At 40.4% G+C, this 21,078-nt stretch overlaps 2 protein-coding genes across 2 annotated transcripts in view; one reads left to right on the top strand and one right to left on the bottom strand.

Moving 5' to 3' along the window:
• The window catches only part of SUGT1 (SGT1 homolog, MIS12 kinetochore complex assembly cochaperone), a 27,754-nt gene extending 14,447 nt beyond the window's left edge, over positions 1-13,307 (top strand). Inside the window, exons 11-13 of the mRNA XM_083815926.1 lie at positions 11,075-11,165; positions 12,003-12,184; positions 12,770-13,307. Coding sequence (XP_083672052.1) covers positions 11,075-11,165; positions 12,003-12,184; positions 12,770-12,871 — 375 coding nt within the window. The 3' untranslated portion in view covers positions 12,872-13,307. The remainder of the gene's footprint in view (positions 1-11,074; positions 11,166-12,002; positions 12,185-12,769) is intronic.
• Positions 12,933-21,078, bottom strand: part of CNMD (chondromodulin) — a 19,884-nt gene continuing 11,738 nt past the window's right edge. The window contains exon 7 of the mRNA XM_083815925.1: positions 12,933-19,664. Within this exon, the coding sequence (XP_083672051.1) occupies positions 19,449-19,664 (216 nt within the window). The 3' untranslated portion in view covers positions 12,933-19,448. The remainder of the gene's footprint in view (positions 19,665-21,078) is intronic.

The raw sequence follows: 21,078 nt of genomic DNA, 5'->3' as shown, positions 1-21,078 counted from the left end.
AGAAAGGTACCTGTAGAAGTTACTGCATGTTTTCAGGGAAGAGGAACTTCAAGATGACATGAGAAGGTTTCCACAAAGTTGGTCTTGTTTTCCACTCCTCACGTTAAGGAAGCTGGGCAGGTTTTGTGGTTGAATCACATGAATCATAGAACGCTTGGGCTGGAAGGGACCTTAAAGATCATCTAAATCCAACCCCCTGCCATGGGCAGGGACACCTCCCACCAGACCAGGTTGCCCAAAGCCCCATCCAGCCTGGCCTTGAACACCTCCAGGGATGGGGCATCCACAGATTTTCTGGAAAGCCTGTTCCAAAGTCTCACCACCCTCAGTAAATAATTTCTTCCTTTTATCTAATCTAAACCTACCGTCTTTTAGTTTAAAGCTATTCATCCTTGTCCTATCACTACACTCCGTGGTAAAGAGTTCTTACAAAGTGGTAATGGAACAGAGTGCTTGAATTAAGTACAAAGTCTGCTACTCTGTTATTATATATATAAACTGAAGTAGAATGAACCCCTACCCTGTCCAAATGAGTAACTGTGAGGTCCTGTTTGCTTTATATTCTTATCTAGCTGGTGTTAGACTTCTCATAGCTCTTGAAGTTTGCCATTACTTCTGTGAAGTATCAGGCCTGTGTCTCAGCACTGTCGAAATTATCATGGCTGTGCCTTCCTATGCTACCATCTGCAGCCTGGGTTAATTATTTGAATAATCTCTAGTAGTCTGGAGCATGGTTTAGGCTGAGATTCTTAAAGTGGTGCGAAAGCTTTAGTTGTGTTCAAGCAGCGTCTGAAGTGTAAGTATTTTGCGTTTATTTCCGAATGTTACAGTTTCCATGTAGTTTTGAGAGAATAATTTTAAGGCAAGGCGGGATAAGAGAGAATACAGGAGGAATTGTAACAGGTGAAGTCAGCGCTTCAGTGCGTACTTCCTCGTGCAGAAAAGAGAAATATAGGGGGGACATTGGTGAAAGCACAGTGAAGGAATACAGTTTGAATGATGCATCAGCTAATTCCAGTACTGACCAGCAGATGGAGACTCAGTGAAGAAAATATTTTATAGCAGGCCTGCATTAAGGATGGTTAAGCATGCAAAGTGTTCTTTAAAGACTTAGAATATCTTACTTTGAAAAACTTTAAGTGCCTTAAAGGAAATGGTGTAGTGTCAGCGTTTGTCTGAATACTAGAAATACTAGAAATGTGAGCAAGATGGAAAATACATAGTTACTACTTTGAATAAACCATCTTATTACTTCTCAAATGTTTTGCAAAGATATGTCATTTACATGAAGTTATTCTGTAAGGACTTGAAAAGGGAGACTTAATTTTATTATCTTCCCAATTTACAAACATTTTACTGTATCGAGTTCTTTGTTAGTGAATATTATTCCTCAAAGTTATGAATAGACTGGAGATGTTGACCCCACAGCCCCCATATACATGAGGGTTGCTGATCTGCAAGATCTTGCATATTTGAGTCCTTGCGTGTCACTATCTGAAGCTGTCGCTATTCTTGAGAGTTTTAAATCGTTTGTAATGGAGAATGGGAGGTTGGCCTGTGAGACATCAGGGTCCCTGGCATTGGGACAAGCCTCTGAGCAGTTGGGATAAGAAAGCTTGCTAGACGTGAAAAATTGAGCAATTGAGGTGGATGTTTGAAGTGCTTCCTTCTTAAACGTGCTTCATTTTTCCAAGTAGAGGTATTGAGATCCAATAGGATCTGTTGCAGCCACCTTGGCCATGTGTGCCTTCATTCGTAGTCTGGTGTGGGAAAACGAGCATTTCCTTGGATATAGTTGAGGGATTACTTCAGACAGGCTCTGGTCTGGTCTGGTGGTCTGAGGCCTTGTTAGCAGTGGGAGCAAGTTAAGTGTGCTCCTGGAACACATTGTCTTGTTGACTTTCATCCGAGAGGAATCTGTTCACGTGCTCTTAGATGGTTTTTCATTGTGAACCAGGATGGTAAAAAGGAATGCAATGTGAAAGGAGACTCGCTTCAAAAACATGTTCTCAGTTGGAACAAAACCATGCTCTGCCAGGCAGTTTATTTGGAGTACCTCTCCCATCTCTTCTCTTTCTTACTGCAAACAAGAAAAATCCACCACCAAAGCAAAACAAAATCCCACCTAGAGCCCTGATAAGAGTCTGCAGACTGGGCCAAGGGGAGGGGAAAGGCTCCCAGAGTGTATGTGCATATCACAGCTAGATGGGATTTGAAAGACTCAGAGGAGTGGCGACAGGAGGCTGAATCTGGGAGGACTCTTGTCTTTATGGCACTGACAAACTTAGTGAAGTCTGTTCATCTTGCTGTGTGTTGGAAGGTTTTTGAAGACTGTTTAGCTAAGGGCTAGAGAAGGGTAAGATGTGGTTTTTTTAGTGCTGCTGATAGCAGTGCCTGAGATATGGGTATTTAAGCTAGCAAGGTAAGTACAGATAAGAGATTAGGACATGGCTGGAAAAAATCATTCTCATGTTCACTGCCTCTGGGATGAGCTCGCTGGCTTCCAGCAGTGGCTTTTTTGTTCTCCCAGAACTATTGGGAGCCACTGGGTTCAGCCAGGGTGTGACTGCTGGGATGGTTCCCTGACTCGCAGTGGTCACTGGCTTCACCTTTTCAATGAACTTAACCCTGCCACAGCTTTCTCAGAGTACCTTTGTGATCTGCTTTACATCGGAAGGAATCCTGTGCGCTTGGAGTAGGCTGTGGCTCCTTCCTGCTTAGCTGATAGCCCAGCCTGGATCTCTGCAGCACAAGGGTTGCAGGATTGCTCCACAGTAAGTCTTGCCCTGTGATTTGTCTGTAGCATGTGAGATGCCAGTTACATCCAGTGATTAGAAGCTTTTAAAGAAACCGTGTTTTCATGAGATAGAAGCAGATGTTTTCTTGTGGATTAATAATTTCAGATAACACCTGTGTGTGTTCACACAGCTTTATTTTGTATTGCTGTACTGAATATGAGAGGCACATTGCCATTAGCATATTGTAAGTCTTCACTGGGCAGTGAGCAATCTGGTCTTTCTTTCCAACTATATGATGAAACAGCGTGGCACGCAGGCAGGTTTTGCACTGGGTAGACTTTGAGTTTCACATAAACCTCTTAGAACTAATAAATGTAATGGATAGAGGATGGAACACGAGAACTGGCAGACGATAAAGCAGTTGTGCATGTTTTGGTAAGAAAGAGATGCTGGAGATGAATCTCAGTACTGCTTAAAATTCAGCATCACTTGACAAATGCAAAACAATAAAGGTAAAGATGCAAATTCCGGAGGAGAAAATAGCCTTAGTTTTATTTGGAGAACTACAGATCATAAAGTGACTGCAAGCAGCAGACAGAACTTAAAGACTCTGGCATTGGTTCTTTCAGAGAATGTCAACAGTAAAAAAATGCAATTGATACAAGGTGTTGTTTCTTTGACGTTGTTGGTTAACTTCCAATCTGTCAAAGGTGTCCGACTGCTTAGAAGATGTTACTATGTTAACCTGATAGAGCAAAAAGTAGCAGCAGCTCCAAAAGTTACATATAAACTAGAGATTTGTGTCTTATAAATAGAAGCTGGTCTGGTCTTTGAAAGTAGAAGGGATTTTGTACACCGTATGTAGGTAGGATTTGTTGTATTTTGGTGGCCATCCCCAGTTGTGTTCAGGTGTCAGGTGAGGTGGGGAAGACCTGTACCACACTGAAAACTGCATGTTGTGTTCAGCAGTTAACAGAAGGTACCTGTTAGTGGTGCTGCTTGTTTTTTTATTTCCAGCAGAGGGAGCCAAAATGTAAAGGCTCGAACGAGTTCGCTCTTTGGAAGTTGCCTGTGTGGAATTATCCTTCTGCTCCCATCAGAACAGGAAAAAGGCCTTGCTGTGGTGTAACCCCGGCAGGCAGCTCAGCCCCACATGGCCACTCTCTCTCCAGGTGGGACTGGGAGAGAATCAGAAAGGTCAAGTGTGAGGATGCATCGGTTGAGAGAAAGTCAGATACCAGGTAAAGCAAAAGCCACCATTCCAGCAAAGCAAAACAAGGAATCCATTTGCTGCTTCCCGTCGGCAGGCAGGTGTTCAGCCACTTCCAGGACAGCAGGGCTCAGCACACATGGTGGTTTCTTGGGAATATAAATGCCACTGCTCCAAACATCCACCCTCCTCCTCCTTTTCCCCATCTCTTATTGCTGAGCATGACACCATGTGGCATGGGACATCCCTTTGGCCATTTGGGGTCAGCTCTCTGGGCTGTGTCCCCTCCCAGCTCCTGGTGCACCCCCAGCCTGCTCACTGGCAGGGCAGCACAAGGGGCTGAAAAGTCCTCTGCAACAACCAAAGTCAGTGTCTTATCACCACTACTTTCATCAAAAACCCAAAACACAATTATATAAACCTCTGCGAAGAAAATTAACTCCTATCTCAGCCAAAACCATGGCAGGCATACAAGCTTAAAATGAGTGACTAAATACGTTTAAGGCAGAGGAGCCGACTTGCCTCTGTCCAGCAGATAGAGCAGGGAATAGAAATGCCAAGTAGTGCAAGGGTTTCTAATGTTCTGAAACAGTTCTTAGTGCACAGTCAGCCCCGCTTTCTTTTCCCTCTGCTGTTCTATTTGTCAAGCAGTGCAGTTGGGATTCCAGGGGAATATTTGGCTATGTTCTCTTGGAAATGTGTGTTGTGTGAGAGTTTCTCTGGGTCTTCATTCATGTTCGTGATGCTGCTCAGGAATTTCTCAGACTTAGGTGAGGAGAGTGAGGATGAATGTCTGCTTTTTCGTGTGTCCTTATCCTCTTGAAGGAAACCTGACCTAGTGCTTTCTCTTTTCCTTCTACTCTGCTCTTGCATTTCCAAATAGTCTGGGGACAATTACTGTGAGTTTTCACTTTTTTTAGTGGTTTGGGCTTTTTGCAGACAATGGCGGTTTAGAGCCATTTGAGAAAGTGGCTAAAAGCAGTTTTGTGACCCCAGAACTTTCCTTGAATTAGATATCAAAGTTGTGCTGCAAACAGGGAGGTGTTAGAAATCCTCAGTGTTTTTTCACAATTGACATTTGTTATAGAGGTGTTTGAGGTAGGAGCATACTCGCAGCAGCTTCATGGCAAGAATATGGTAGTTGGTGTGCATCAGGGGAATGTTTCTTCTCCTCAAACCAACATTTTGCTTTGCAAATGCTGAAACACCCAGAGCAACTTTACTGGAAAAGCACACTGATGCTTGTTGCTAAATGTAAAGGGAAAGGTTGAGACTGAAATTGTTTCAAAAGTGTGTGAGTCTTTACTCAGAGGTAGGTGTACACAGATAGATAAACAGAGGGTATGGATTTATTTTAAATGAAATCGGTTCTTGCAGTCATACCCTTAGAAGAGACTTTCTCATTTCGGTTATTTTTAGCCAGTTGTTTGCAGTGGCTTGAATGCACTCTTCCCCACTCGCTTGTAGTTCTTTTCTCTTTGAGGCTTTCATGCAGATTCATATCTCCCTAAACTTTCTGGGTGTTTTCTGTAAACTATAAACCGATATTTAAGATAGGAGTTGGATGCTTTTCTGAATTTTCTTGCAACTCTTAGGCAGGGCTAGATGGAACAATTTCCTGGCGAGACCATAAAGAAACCTTCCTGATGATTGGTGTGATATTACTTGGCTCAGAATAAGTTTAATTTTTTTGTTCCTTGTGAGTGCAGGTGGGTATGGGGCAGATTTAAACTTGTTAATATTGAGAAATATATTTTAAACAAGCATATGAATCAATGCCCATGCTTTATGTAACACTGTTACATAAGACTGTAAGAGTTTTTCTCTCTGTCTTGAGAGAAGGTGGATATGAGAACAATTGGCTTTATGGGAAGGATGTGGTGGCAAAGAGCTTTAGGCTACCAAATTGATCTGTATTGCTAGCTCCTTCTGTAAAAAAAAAATCTCAAATTCTAACAAGTGGTTGATATATAATGTTAGTGAGGTGGAAACTTTGATCATTGTACACTGTTATCCATGGTATGTTGCTGGCAAAGAAATTGGAAGGTGCATGCTAAATCCCTCCTGTTAGGACACCACCTCTACAGAACATTTTTTTTAATTATCAGTAATTTGTGGTTACACTGGAAAGTTATCCTAATCTCAGTATAATTTGTTTAAAGTTATGGACAAAAGATTGTGGAATTCAAAATACAAGCAATTTATAAGAGATCTTTGAATAACTAGGATACCAAAACTGTGCATATGATTTTAGATAGAAGTTTGAATAGGTCGTACCTTTTTAGAAGATGGTGATAATGGGTCGTCACTTTAGAGTTAGTTTAAAAAAAATGCCGTGATTGCAAAATAACAACATTTTGAATTTACACCTCGGACAAAACTGTCAACAGTTCAGTAATAGTCAACAATTCAGTAAAATAACTAAGGAGATGATTGGAAATCCTGATTTCACGTTTCCGTGTGTTTAATACAGCAAAACATCCAAATTTTAAAGGGTATTTTTTTCACGTCTTAAAATCAGTGCCTGAGCTGCTGCTCAAGCTCTGCCAGTTTCGATTCCCTTCATCTATTTGATCAGAGCTCAACACAAATTTGTCAAGCAAACTTTCCCTTGGCGTGAATTGTGAAGTATAAAATATACTAGGAGTTAAAAGAATTTTCTCATAACTTGTCAGTGTATACCAGATTTTCTTTCAAAGACGACCACCAAAATACTTTTAATATTTCTCAGCCAAACTGGTGAGATCTGTCTTAGAGCATGAGTTCGCGCAGTTTGTCAGAAGTTTGGGTGTTGTTTTTTTTAGCAGTAGGCTTCTACCTAGAATCTTATTGTTGATAACTTACTGTTGTATTTATCTCTAAGGGGATAAATTCTTTCTTAAAATTAGATTATATGCTCTTCTATTCCATTCTTCTTGAAGTAAGATTTTTTTTTTGGTGCCTTTGTACTGCCAATGAAACATTTAAGATTGCTTCTGAGGTCTTTTCTGGCATCTTTCCCATACATAGCACTTGGATTTAGATGCAAACAAATTTGTCTTAATCTGTTGTGTCTTTTTTTAAAGAATGTTACTTTTATGAGTAGAAACTCCTGTATCCTTTCACTGCTCACGTGGTCTCTTCTCGATGATGATTCCTCGATTTGACACTCATCTCAGCAGGATGGGTTTCTCAGACAGAATTTCAAACAAGTATTGCCTGAATTACTCTGTCAAATTTCCATGTGTCTTTTCGTTTTTACTTTACTCACTTTTAACCCCAAATCTGGGGAACTTAAAACAGGAGAATATAACAATAGGTGGATTATTTCTGCACTTGAACTTTTTACAAATCTGGAGCGTTGTCCTATTTTGGGCTTCCCAGTGCAAGGAAGACACCAGTGTAGTGGAGGGCTACCGAGATGGGCAGGTGGCTGGAGGGCACGAGCTACAAGGAGAGGCTGAGGAATTGGGCTGCTTCAACCTTTAGAAGAGGAAAATCTTTATTGAAGAGGAAAAATCTTCCTACTTGTGTGCAGCTACCTAATGGGATGGGATAGAGGAGGTGGTGGAGCCAGCCAGGCTCTTCGCAGAGGTACATGGTGACAGGGAGTGAGACAGTGGGTACCAGATGGGTGTAAAACAGCATTCCTCTGGGAATCTTACTGTCCTTCGCTTCTTATTTCTGATGAATGCCAGTGTCAGGGCTTCTTTGCTTTTGTTGCATTCTGTAACTAGCTGTTTCAGAAGGGAGTAACTGTGGAAATGGGACACAGGCTCAGTATAACAGTGCATTGTAGTGTTAATAGACAGTGAACATGAATTTGTAGAATAACCAGGACCTACCTTTTACTTAAGCTTCATATGCCTGAAGGTTTTGAACCTCTTTTTTTTTTTTAGCGGTGTTTTGTTACAGAACAAAGTTCTTGAAGTAGCATGTGATTAAATGGATAACGACCAGAGGCAGCTTCTTAAACTGGCATGCAAAGCATTTAATTTACAATCATTTTTCCTGTCTTATTCTGAAGTTGGCATGAGGCATACGTTTAATGAAATATAAATGTTATATTAAAGTAGTTGGCAAAACACTGAGATGTATTTCTCTTGCCTGGGTACTGAATTTTTTTCCAAGGAGAGGAAAAAGCTAACAGTACTTGTGTGTTAGGTGTGACATCAGTGATGTGTCACTTGTCTGTGTGATAGCCATCCGTATCCGCTTTAAAATGTTCATTAAAATGCATTTATTGCCATTTGTGCACATAATTGAGACTCAGAGTTGTTTCTCAGATCAAATAAAGCTCTCAAGATGAAGAAATACGCATCTTCACAAGCAGAATTTTACAGCTTTATATTTTGGAGATGTGCTTGTATAATGGTGCACAGCTAATGATTTTGCTTGATTTGCTCCTGCCTGCAACTTTGCCTAATGAGTGAGTTGAATTGAAGTGGATGGAGTAGATGGGCTAAAGGATTAATCGTGTCATAAATGCATTCTGTCTCAGTTTCTCAGCTGTATATACTTCTGGTTTGAATTTAGACTTAAGGAATCTGCATCTTACGCTGGGAATTAGTTTGTAGCATTTCCTCTTCCTTGGGGATGTTTGTCATACGGCACCGGCTTAGGGCCAGTTGCAGAGGAAAGTGTAAGAGCTAGCAGAGGAAAAAAGGAGAGGGGGATTATTGGAGCAGCAAAAGTATAAAGATTTTTCTTAAATGTGTGGGCAGAGCAGTCTGAACAGCCAAAGGGATCTTTGAGGAGGGTTGTATTCTGTGAAGAAAACATCCGTGTTTGGTAGTTCACATTAAACATTATGTTGCATTAGAGATCGTTCTTTTCAGTAGAGATGAAAGTCTGTGGGGACGATTCTTAAAGATGTTGGTGGAAACCTGGAGCAGGAGGGCAAGAGGAGATAGCAAAGGGAGAAACAAACAAGGAAGATTGAAGTGGTATAGATTTGAGCAGTCTCAGCATTGTGAATTTGCTTTTTTTTTTTTGTTGTTAAGGCTGTTCAATGGGGATGCATTGTTAATTAGAGTATTAAAAATTTTGAATTTAAGGCCTTCTCGATTTAAACACACACTGGAGTTGATAATACAGTTGCCACAACTTGATAAGAGTTCTGTAGGAAGTGAAGGAGAGACAGGTTGTTTGAAATCAAGACTCAGTGTTTTACTTCTAGCTAATTAGCGCCTTTGTTAGTGGCTAATTAACTTAAATGTTTGACTCATGAGATCCAAATCCATTCAAAAAAAACTACAAGCCAAAACAAACAAAACCAACCTGCCAGTTCTGGCACTTATGAAACTACTTATTTATCGTATATGTAGCTGTGTAAAAATATTTTAGTTTCTTTATGCTCATCACAAAGCATTCGATTTGTGAGTGTAGCATTCATAAAATGAGCTTTGTGCCTGTAATTTCGGCAGTGATTTTAAGAGAGTCCAGTGAGGGAAGATTTGCTGGTTCCTCTAGTGTTGCTGAAGAGTAATAATCGTTGGCACAGTTTGAATGCTGCTTCTGCACAGTTAAAACAAATCTGTGTTCATAGAGATTAAAATATTAAACTTGAATGAGGGATTTTTTTAGGGGCAGTAGGTTGAGCAACTAGAATAATACAGTATTTTATTTTTCTTTGACTATTTTTGTTCTGTGACTGATACCTTTCCACATTTTGAAAAATTGATACTATGATGCTCCCTTTGGGACTTGAAAGGGTGCTAAAAACATTGGAAATTCAGCAGACATAGGAAGTGGGGAAGTCATCTCCATGTAGTTGTTGTGCTTATTAAGACTGAAGCTCTATCCTGCCTTGAAGGGCATTCATTCTGTGCCTTGTGTCTTAAACTTGTTGTTCTCAGTACAAGTTAGTGGTAGAAAATGTATATTTAAACTTGTCAAGGGAAGTGGTAGTTTCCCCAGGAAAGAAAAAATGGAGCAGTGGTAATTAAATATTCTGTTTCTTAAAATGCAGCATGATTCCAAATATGGCAGCTTTGAAACTTAAATGAGCTCATTTCTTTATTTTTATAAGGCATCTTGGGCTGTTACTCACCAGTGACAGATTTGAAGAATCGAATAAATAAAGTTCAAATTTCAGATCAACGTGATGCTGTGCAAGGAGCGTGCTGCTGGGATCTCTGGGGTTAGCTTTACAGAGGTGCCTTTGTTCTCGGGTCTGCAGGGATCCCCAGGTCGTAGTGGCTTTAGGTAGAACTAAGAACTCCCTTATGCTAAGCTGTGCACAAATAAGGAACTGCTGAAGTTTAGCAAGCAGAGATTTAAGTCAATTGATAGTATCGTAGGAATTTTGTGATGCTTCCTGAAGTGAGTTTGTCATCTAGAAGTGACACTAGACACTCCTTGTTTTGCAGTCTTTGTTTTGCAAGTTTGTAATCCTCTGACCAAGGATAAGGTTAATTATGAAAAACTACTTCAATATGGCTGTCTAAAGGGATTACGGGTAGTTGTGAATAGGGGCATGACATGCTTAACTCAATTTCATTTCTCCTATGATAATTGCAACCATATCCCCTTTTAATTGCCAGTTTTGTCAATGAGTACTAGGCAGTTTTCTCTGTAGCAGTGTGTGTTCGTTGAACCAAGTGAATACAGCTTCTGAATTTGTCCAATGGGAAGATGAGCACTGTCCATGGATGCTTCTCTGGTTTGTATATAGCACACATCAAATATGTCAGGTTTTGTTGGATGGGATGTAAACCTAGCACTTGGATTTTGCAGTCATTCGGAAGTACTATTTAATTATTAGAGCTGACTGACGAGAAACAGATGCTTAAGATGCACCTTGGTGCCTGGCAGTGTAGACTTTGTAGCTGATTGTTACTTCTGGGATGCCATGATTTGCAGAAAGTGAATAGGAAGCACAAGGAAGTGGTACTAAAACAAAAGGATGAAACTAATGCAAGAGCTGAGCAGCCACATAAAAGAGTTTAGTTGACGTGTCATTAAGTACTATAACTTCATAGTGTAAGGTAGGTATGTTTTATTCTAATGCAGGCTTCATGTTAGACACAGTCTCTAAAACCAACCTAATTATTTTCTTACTGCTACAGAATCCAACTAATTTGAACCTATTTCTCAGAACTGTTTGCCATCTGGATTAATTTGTTCTTTGTGTTGTGTTTTGTAGGTTGAAATAAAAATGAAGAAGCCGGAAGCTGTAAGATGGGAGAAGCTAGAGGGACAGGGAGATTCTCCAAAGCTAAAGCAATTTACACCAGGTTTGTTATCTGAAGGAAGTGTTAAGTGCTTTATTTTTAGCAAAGTACTTGCACATATTAATAATAATTGGTATGTTAAAAGCTGTTAATAAAATCACAGTGTTGTATTTACAATAAAAAGACTCACTCTTTTTTAATACCAGAAAATGACAGAAATGGTCTGCAGGGCATTACTAAAATTCAGTTAGTAAGGCTAGGCATAACTTCTATTAATCTGATGAACTGTTGAGGATATATGCTTGTCATTAATTCCTTTAGGCTTTTATCTGTTCAGCTGTTTATTTCAGTCACTGTTTTGCAATTCTTTGCATTGTTGTGGGTATATTGCTACTTAAAGAATTAAGTATCATTAAGCATTTCACCTCTCTTGAAAAATAATGCTTTTGCAGTGTTTCAAGGCAGATTAACAAGGCATCTTTGAAAAAAGGTGGACATCCTGGTCTACTAATTTCAGATATTTTTGCAGTTTAACTCAAATTTTCCTGTGGCTGTAGGCTCTTGGTTTTTTTTCCCTTCCTGTCAGCCAATATCTCCTGCCTCGTTTTGACTTCAATTATTTTTTTGTTGTTGTCCAGAATTTCTTTGTTGGGTAGCTAAATTATATAATTATTTACCTGAAAGTAAACTTTGCAGCCGCTGAATGTGGTCTCTAGCATTTTCTTGTTCCCTTTCTATTTTTTTATTGCGATGCTTGTATCTGGAAGGAGGAATCCATTTGCATTTTCAGTTTCATATTCCATTATTTCAGATTCATTAAATACATACATGTCTGTTCTGGAAACTGCAGCTTTAAAAGTCATGAGGAAATGCTTAGCTAACTAACATCTCCACTTTCAGACACCCAGCACTTATATCCATCCTCCTCTCACTACACAAGGAACTGGGACAAACTGGTAGTTGAAATCAAAGAAGAGGAGAAGAACGAAAAGTTAGAAGGAGATGCTGCTTTAAATAAACTCTTTCAGCAAATCTATTCAGATGGTACAGATGAAGTGAAACGTGCCATGAACAAATCGTTCGTAAGTCTCTATTCTTTGTCTCTAAAGAAGGGCGTCGCTTTGGCACAGTGACTCATTATACTAAGCTTTGCATAAGTCAGGAGGCTTCTACCCACCAAAATCTTGGGCCTCAGATAGATGGCAGTGGTTCAGTGGGAGTTGTTGGTATAACAGGTCACATGGAAAGGTTGTGCTTTGCTGGTTCCTTTGTTTCAGTTAGTGTTATCAAAGGGAATACAGCTTTTGCTTCCTATAAGGCTTGGAATTGTTGCCCAGGATGACAGGATCAAATTCCTCTTAATTGTTTATATATAGTTCCTTTGCAACAACATGACTGAGTGTCTAAAAGCTTCTTTTTATCAGCATCTCATAATGTCCAGTATGGAAAACAAGTACTGCTAGGCTGAAGATCATGGAATGATGGCTTTTTCAAATTTTATTCAACATATGCATGAAATTCCTGTGTAAATTGCTCCTATGTGAGTTTAAATTCATCAGGTTTTCCAGAATTCATTAATCTGTTGTAAGAAATGTGACTTCTATATTACTAGCTATATTTACTATAATTCTTCTAGGAAACTAAACAAGCCTTTTCTTATATTGCAGATGGAGTCTGGAGGCACAGTTCTGAGCACCAACTGGTCAGATGTTGGTAAAAGGAAGGTAGAAGTAAATCCTCCTGATGACATGGAATGGAAAAAATTCTAACCCTGTTTTTAATCTCTTACCATCTATGTGTTGCCATAAGTCACGTACTGACCACTGTGTATGGACATAGCGTTCTTGGATTCAAAGCACTGAATGCTCCCCTGGAAACAGGAATTGTCTTTATATTTTGCGTGCTTTAGAAATTCCTTCACCTGCAGATGTTAAAGGTGTATTCAAGAGTGGAACCCTGTTTTCATCATCTTTGTCTAAATTTTGGAGATTGAATCAAACAGTCTAAATTTTCTACCACCTTTATCAGCTCTGCTCTTTGGGGATGGGGTGATCTCTAATGGGCTGTTCAGGTTCATTGCCTTATGCCTGCTATTTCTGTTCAATAACTTATTAGATCTTGGCAACTTTGAGTAAAAACATTTTTCAACAACAGTGTTAAAATTCTTCGCTCTTTAACTCTGCTAAATAAAATTGTAAATATAAATTTTTCTATACAGAAGTTTCTTCATTTCATTTTTAGTAATATTGGGTTTCGATAGAGTGGAATTACTTGAAGCGTACAGCTAAAGTAGTAAATACATTGCTTAAAAACAGAGATGGCTTGTTCAGGAGAAAAACTTGCATTTTGCAAAGAGTGAGGTTGCCCCTATTGATGCAGGTATAAAAAAAATAATCCACTTAGGGATTCCTCCCACCTTGGTGATAGGTTGAACTGCAGCTGTATGTGATGAAAGTCGGTCATGGCTGGAAATTTCTACAGGGGAATGAATCCTCTGTCTGCCTTCTGTATTCAAAAAAGAAGGATCTATTGTAAATTGCCTGAAGTTGAAGATAGCATGCAGTTGCTTTAAATCCCGTTATTTCAAAATATTGAAAATTCCTCATATTTTAGAGAGGAGCATGTGCATTCTTCATTGTTTTTATCAGTGCAGCTTTTTCATCATGGACAAATTTTAAATAACATTTCCAAAAAAAAAAAAAAGCTGAGAAACTTAAATAATTCCCATGCCTGTACCTCTTGGGTACAGATCTGCAAGGGCCCACAGTCACCAGACTTGGAGATACTCGGAAGCCATCTGGACGTGGTCCTGAACAGCTGGCTCTAGGTGGCCCTGCCTGAGCACAGGGGGTTGGACAAGGTGACCTCCAGAGGTCCTGTCCAACCCTAGCCCTTCCCTCATTCTGTGAGGGGATACGGACTTGCAAGGTTGAGGTGCTCTATGTGCTGATGTCTCCTGGGAATTCAGGAGTACCCGAGTATTGTAAGATTCTAGAAAAAGCTGTGACTACTTGCAAATACTGGCAGCCACCTGAAAGCCACTTCATTCCGTGCTAATCATTGATGCAGTTTTTAAATTCACTGCTCTTTTTCTTGCATTCCTAATTACATAGGCTTATCTAGGTTGTTACCTTTTCTTGTTTCCTTATTTGGTATGTTCTTTTGCTGCTGTGAGAATTGGATAAGCCAGTTAAAATGTAAGGGTTATTAGAACAGCTGTTTTAATAGGATGAGTTAAGTCTACAGCTGTTATAAATGTATGTAAAAGTTTATCCACAACTGACTTAGGTTGTAGGAGGAAGAAAGGATGTGTTCTGTTTTCCCTGAGAACTAGGCATTTTGATTTTGCATTGATTCTGTGAAAGCGCAGTGGCTTTTTTTTTTTCATAGTACTGCTCTTGTGCCCTTGGGGATAGCACCAAGATTTTAAAATCTCACAAATCTTCAAAGAGGGGTTGGTTTTCTACGTATACCATAGCTAAGAACTTCAGAGTGCTGTAACTGGTAGCTGTAGATTATGACTACAGCCTTGACTTAACTGCAGTTTCTTGATGCACTCAGATCATGTTTATCCTGTGGTGCAAGCTGGACGGTGACTTTTTTCCAACTACTTTTAGCTTAAGAATTGAGTCATATTTTCCAAAGCTTGAATTTGATGACCTTTAGAACTGAACGTTATCCTCTGAATGTGATGAAGGGAGATGGATTGAATTTGGGAAGGCTTTTGAGTGTGTCTTATCCCTGACTCACTAGGTAATATCTGTGTCTTGGAAGAGTTTTTCAAAGGGCATGTGTGTGGCATATTTCAGTGAAGAATTTTTAGCTTCAGTGGGGAGATGCTTGCCCTTCAGGGAATTCTGAGTAACTGGTTGCCCAATATCTAGAGCATTTGCTGTCTATACATGGTGCTAACATTCAAGTTGACTTGATTTGGAACAGGCTTGGACCCGATTCTCCTAGATGAGTGCCTTGCTACTTTTTAGCTATGCTCCGGCAAGCCTCTCTTCCCTCCTTAATGTAGAAGGAAGACAAATGTCTGAGATTTACTTTGTCATAAAATTGGGTTCTTGTCTTCTGGCCAGCCGTGCTTAATATATGTTATTCAGAGCACTTAACAGTGCTTAGTAAAGACTTGCTATGGGAAAAACCTAGATAAAAATCTCTTAAATAGAAAGGAAAATGTAATTTGAGGATGTTTTCTGCCAGTCAAGTTGTTTTTACTTACTGTAGGGAACACAGCAGGGGGTTCCTCTGTCTACTTTCACTTGCAGAAAGTCCATGGGAATACTTTGTCAGATAAGCACGATATATTATTGTATTAAGTGGGTACTGTTTCACTGCTTTGGCATTCAATTCACTTAGCTTAAGGCAAAAAGTAAAATGAAATGCATTGGTACTTAAGTACTCTTGAGGCATATGTAATGCAAATATAATGCTTTAGCTTCGGGCTAAAACTTGTAGCAATCAAGTGCTAGACCTCCCTGTCCATCTCAATCCTGCGAGCCACGTTTGCAGGTCTAAACATAATAACTGGTATGTTTCTGAACACAGATAATGTGTGTGTGTGTGTTCCTCCTTTAAAACTTAGGTGAACCCATAGTGGCAGCTTTTGTTGTGTTATGGGCAGTTGTTTTTTGGGGGAGGGCTGGGGGGTGTATGTGTTAAAGGAATAGGTAGAAGTTTCTTGTAAAGTTGGGGATGAGGAAGGTGCTTTGAGCTTTGTGGACAGTGTATATTTTGTTCTTGACAAAGCACAGAAACGCACAGAAAGGTTCCAGAAGCTGTTGGTGAACGGAAGGATGGCGGGGAGCTTGGAGGTTGAGTGGAGATGCTGAAGGTACTGGGGACAAAGGGAATTTCCTTTGGAACCAGGCACGATGAGGCAGCTGTTTCAGCACTGCAGCCAGCTCATTGTCAGTGTTTGTTTTTTTTTGGCTGTTGTTGATTTGTTTTAGGTGATGTTTTACTTTTTCAGACTTCTTTTGAAATATTTCCCAAGCTTTTTGGTCAACTGTAGATAAACTTTTTAGAAGACCTGGTGAGCTCACCTCAGAACTCTGACTGCAAATCAGAGTCCTGTCCCAAATACTATGGGAACAGGACAGCAAGAGGTAAGAGTAGCCTCACCACAGGTGGGATTACTCTGTGCTGCTGTTTTGGAGATCATCCAAAATGCCTGACTGTTGTAGCTTCAGGCTGCCTTTCTCATCTTGGGTATATGTGCAGTGCTGGTAAACGAGGGGGGTGAGCCTCTTGGTGGTGGTGTCACTGGTTCAGTCCAACTCTTGCCCTGTGTAAGCAGAGATTCGGTCCACCCTGACGTGCAAATCAACAATTCAGTCTTTGCCAACTGTAGTTTTATGCTTCTCTGCATCTTTTTTGAGCTGTATTGAACAAGTAAGCAAATGGCTGTGTAGTGTTTAGCTGCCTGCTGGGTTAAGCCCTAACACTCCAGCCTTCCCATTACTTTCAGTCTTTTTTTTAACCCTATAGTTTTGTTGTCTCTTTTCCTTCTTTTTCACCAGTCTGAGTTTATCCCACTTGTTTCCTCTAATCTGCTCTGCCATCCTAATCCTCCTAGTACACATTCACATGGGTAATTAAATTTTGAAGATAGTAGAATTGCAGTGCTCTGACATTTACCCACCTTTGGTGGGAAACATCCATCTTTCTTTCCTTCTTCTCTAAACTTTGGCCAAAGAAAGGATTTGCACTGGTGTTTGCTAGCACAGGGTCAGATTCAGGGAATCCCCTTCCACCACCCCCAAATAAATACAGGCAGGTTAGAAATCTGGTAAGTGTTCTTACTTGTGCATGCTGTAACTCTGTCATGCAAGGAACTATTTTTGTGGTGTCAAGGGGAGACTTATCTTCCGCAACGGTAGTAAATGCTGCACAGTAGTCTGAGCATCCACTGTGGGGAACTGTGCTGCATTTCTTCATACTGTTGGATCATTGGTCTTACTGCTATTGTTATGTTGCCTCAAAACATCTCCTTAAAAAATAGTTGTGCTTAAATAAGACCTTTTTTTTTTTCAATCTTGCTGTAGCAAGACCATTAATTCTTTTCTTTCAATATGCTACATAGGTAAATATGTTCGCTTACTTGAAGCATGAGCTGGGGAGAGGACTTTGTTGTGTGTGGAAATGGGTAAGATACACAGTCTATGTAATATGTACTTGGTATTGTAGTTCTGGCAATTTTACCAGTCACAAGCTGTGTTACTAGTCTGTCTGCTTCTTCTGTGGCTACTGGAGCTTTCTTGGTGTTCTTGCACACAGAATAGTTGAAGATGTATGTGCCAGTGTTTAAAGCATCCATGAGAAAGATGCTTTTCTTCCTTTTTACTTGCTTTGTGTCTGCCTAAGAAAATAACTGATAGGAGCCTTCTGTTTAGGAAGAATTATTTTTGTTAAGCCTGTATAGACATGAAAATCACCTACAATATTGTGTTTTTTTTTTTTCCCTGTCTGCAGAAAAAGACTTTTTAAACTGGGGGGACAGGGAGAAACGAGTCATGATTTGCCTCAAGATGGCCTAATGTGCAAAATACAGTGACAGTCTAGTTCACATATGTATAAACATTTCCTTGTCTTTTTAAGTGTTTTCACCTTGCTTTTTCTCTCCAGACAGTTCTTGAACGTGTACTTGAAGGTACTGCTACACTTTCTACATTCAAAAGAGCACAGAAAGCAATTGCTGTTTTTAATGTATCGGTTTAATCTGCGGTAAAAAAAAAAAAATCTAAGCATATTGAATGATGTACTTGTAAAAAACATAATGATCAAGGTCATTTTCATTTTAAAAAGCAAAAAAACAAATTTAACAGGCCTTGAAATCCCACTCTAAGAAGTTTTTAAAATTTAAATATTTCAAAGCAAGTCTTTTCTTGAGATTAAGGTGAAGCTTATATGAAAAAAAGAAGTTACAATAGAACAAAATACTGAATTCTATTCTCATCTTTTCTCATTTAACACTTTGCTTTTTAGATATGCTGTTTAGCATTCTGCATGAAGTTGTCTTTATTTTCTTTAAGCCACGATTATGTCAAATTAATTCCTCTTTTCTGTGTCATGCAGTGTTAATAACATTACTAGGCTTGCAACATTTTGAGAGCTGTTTAGTCAAAAAATGAATGCTCCAGAAGGCGAATTTAAAGAAAATGGGACCGTTCTGTTTGTGAAGCCCATGTAGATGGCTCCGTAAACTCAGTGGTAGAGTTCAAGACGTGTAATAGGGATGAAAGCAGTATAATACCTCTATTTCTGCTTTCAAAGACTGGGAATCCTAAGTCGTACTGTCTTCACGAGTGTTTCAGCTTAGTACCTTCCTTAAAGATTTAATATATAATAGGATCAATCCCAATAATTACAGAGTTTGCCTGAGCAATAAGGGTGAAGTTAGGAAGCTTTTTTTTCTTCCTTGATTACTGGTAAGCAGTTTCTCTTGTGGGGAACAGAGGTTAGCTTCAGCAGAGCTGGCATGAATGGCTGTTATCTAAGTGGAATAAAAGGGGTTGTAATCTTGTGTCAGAAGTGTCTAGTTCAAGGATTTATAAATACAGGGCCTGTTGTGGGCTCTGAAGGGTCTTGAGACTCTTTGGCCTGCAACTGCGTGTAAATACTTGCGCTATAGTAGCTGGAGAGCAGATAGTTGTTAGACACCGCCGTGGTATCGTGGATACAAGATTCTTGCTGCCGGGGCGGCTTTGATGTCGGGATGTGCGAGGGGTTTTGATTCTGCGGCCACGCACATTCCGTCCCGCGGCCCCTTTTCCTGCCGTTTGTTTCCGATCTAACACAATGTGCGCTTTCCCGCGTCCCCTGGAGCAGCTTTGTGGGAAAGGTATGCTGTAATTGGTTTATAACCATTCATAATGACCTGGCAACTCTGTATGAATAGCAACAGGGAGCAACTTAACTTGTGATTTATTTAACTAAGCTACATGGATGAAAGGTACTCCCGAGTGTACAAGTTTAGCCAGTTGCCTAATTGGACATAAATTTTCACATCTAGCTCAGAGGGTTTTGTTACGAAAGGCTGAATTTGGATTTATGAGCAAGCTTCTAGACTGCTAAACCGGTTTGTGAGCAAAGTTAGATGTCCCAAAACAGACGATACTTAGTTTTTGAATTCAGTAAATGCTAGTATACACTTGCCATTGGCAAAGCTAATGGACTATTAATTTAAGATTTTATTTACACTGAATAACTGACCTCGCTTTTGGTACGGTAACACACACTTTGATTTAAAAGCCAGGATTGGTGATGCCCCTTCGGCCGTAGTCTTTTATCAGTTTATTGTAATGTTTCTGCTTATTCTGACAAGGAACTGAAAGCTTTTTCTCACACAACACCCATGATGCGAGCGACCCACCAGCTGCAGGGCATGATGATTCGGCAGGCGGTACGACAGCCTTGGTAGTTGTAGGGCCACGGGTAGTAGCCCAGGAGAGGCTCGCAGATCCTCTGGCACTGCGTGTAACTCCGCCTGCATTCGATGCAGCACACGCCTAGGTGATCCAGCATGGGGTCAAAAGCCATCCCTTCACCTTCCAGTTGCTGAAATTTAAAATGGTAAATGTTATCCCTGTTATTAAATGTTGTAAAACTCTAAGGTATAAATATTAGTGAAAGGAAAGATTTGAAGATAGTCATATGGGTCTTTAAGGTAGATGACCATGTCTGAAGCTTATGCTGCGTTTTTAATGTTGTTTTTTTAATGCTTTTTTATGGTGTTCTAAGGAAACTCTCCAGTAAGCTCTAACCTGGCAGGTGTGTGTTTTGTTGTTTTCTTTTTTTTAAATTCATAATATTTCTCCCTTGTCTTTCATTCAGCTTTTTTTTTTCCCCCGTGCCACACTGGGTTGGCTTGTGGACAGCGAGGTTTCTGCCTGTTCTGTACCTGACATTAAGCAGCTACATGGAGCACAGCACGTATGGAATATTTAAAAGCAGGCTCTTGCTTCTGCTTTCTCTCTTCAAAGTTATTTTCCTCATTTCTGGGGGGGAGGGGGAAGACAAACTGAATATTCTGCTTTTTGAAGCTAATTGGTTCTTTTTCAAGAACACTTTGAGAAAAGCAGCAAAGAGTAAGTGCTGGCATCTAACTTTGAACAAAAACACTCGGGTCAGAAAACTGGCAGTGCGCTTCAAAGGTGAGGCACAGAAGGGCCTCAGAAAGGTACAGAGCTCAGGCCTTTGGTGACCAGTTCCTTATCCTGATAGCAATTGAGGGTCCTTTTTTCCCCCCTTGGGTAGGATTCATCTTCCTTGAGTGCAGATACCTGCAGTGTGAACTTCCACAGCTGAGCTCATCATCCTGACTCCCTTTGAGGTGGGTGAAGAGAGGGAGTTCTAGGCATGATTTACTCCACCCTGAAGGGAGGCCCTACAGTGTAATGAACGGTCCTTTTGAACCAAATGAATCTGCCTCTAGAGAAAGCCTGGCTACAGGCAATACCTGCTGGTGGAGGTGAGTCCTACCCTAGAGGTGCAGGGAACTGGAAGCTCTGCATCTGGCACAGGGTCCCTCTGGGGCTGCAGCGATTGCTTTGCCTCTGCTCCACAGGGAAAAAAGGTGACTCAGGTCTTTTGGACTTCACGTTGGTGGATGTGAGGAGAAGCTGAATTCCAGTGCCACTGCTACATTACTGACCTCATGAGAGAGTCAATTTAGATCCGCTTTATTTGGAGTGATTAATTTGAGTTTAATTAAGGGATGTCAACTCTGCTGAACGCTGTCACAGTATAATGATCTCCCGCTGTTGCATAAATGTCAAGTCAAAGCTGGAACTTATTTCCAAGGCAGGAGGCATTTATCTTGTGACAGTGCTGTATTAAAGTGACTTACTCCTGCTGCACCAAATGGGGGGTGTAAATTGTCTGGCGCTGGTGCAGCAGACTGGAAGCTGCCTCCTGTACACTCGGTTCTCCTGCAGCGCTGCAGGGACGCGGGGGCAGCTCCTGGGGGCTG

The sequence above is a fragment of the Anser anser genome (genome assembly GCF_964211835.1).
Source record: "Anser anser genome assembly, chromosome: 1".
Taxonomy (NCBI): domain Eukaryota; kingdom Metazoa; phylum Chordata; class Aves; order Anseriformes; family Anatidae; genus Anser; species Anser anser.
The sequence above is the reverse complement of the archived record's forward strand: the minus strand, read 5'-3'. Positions and strand labels throughout refer to the sequence as shown.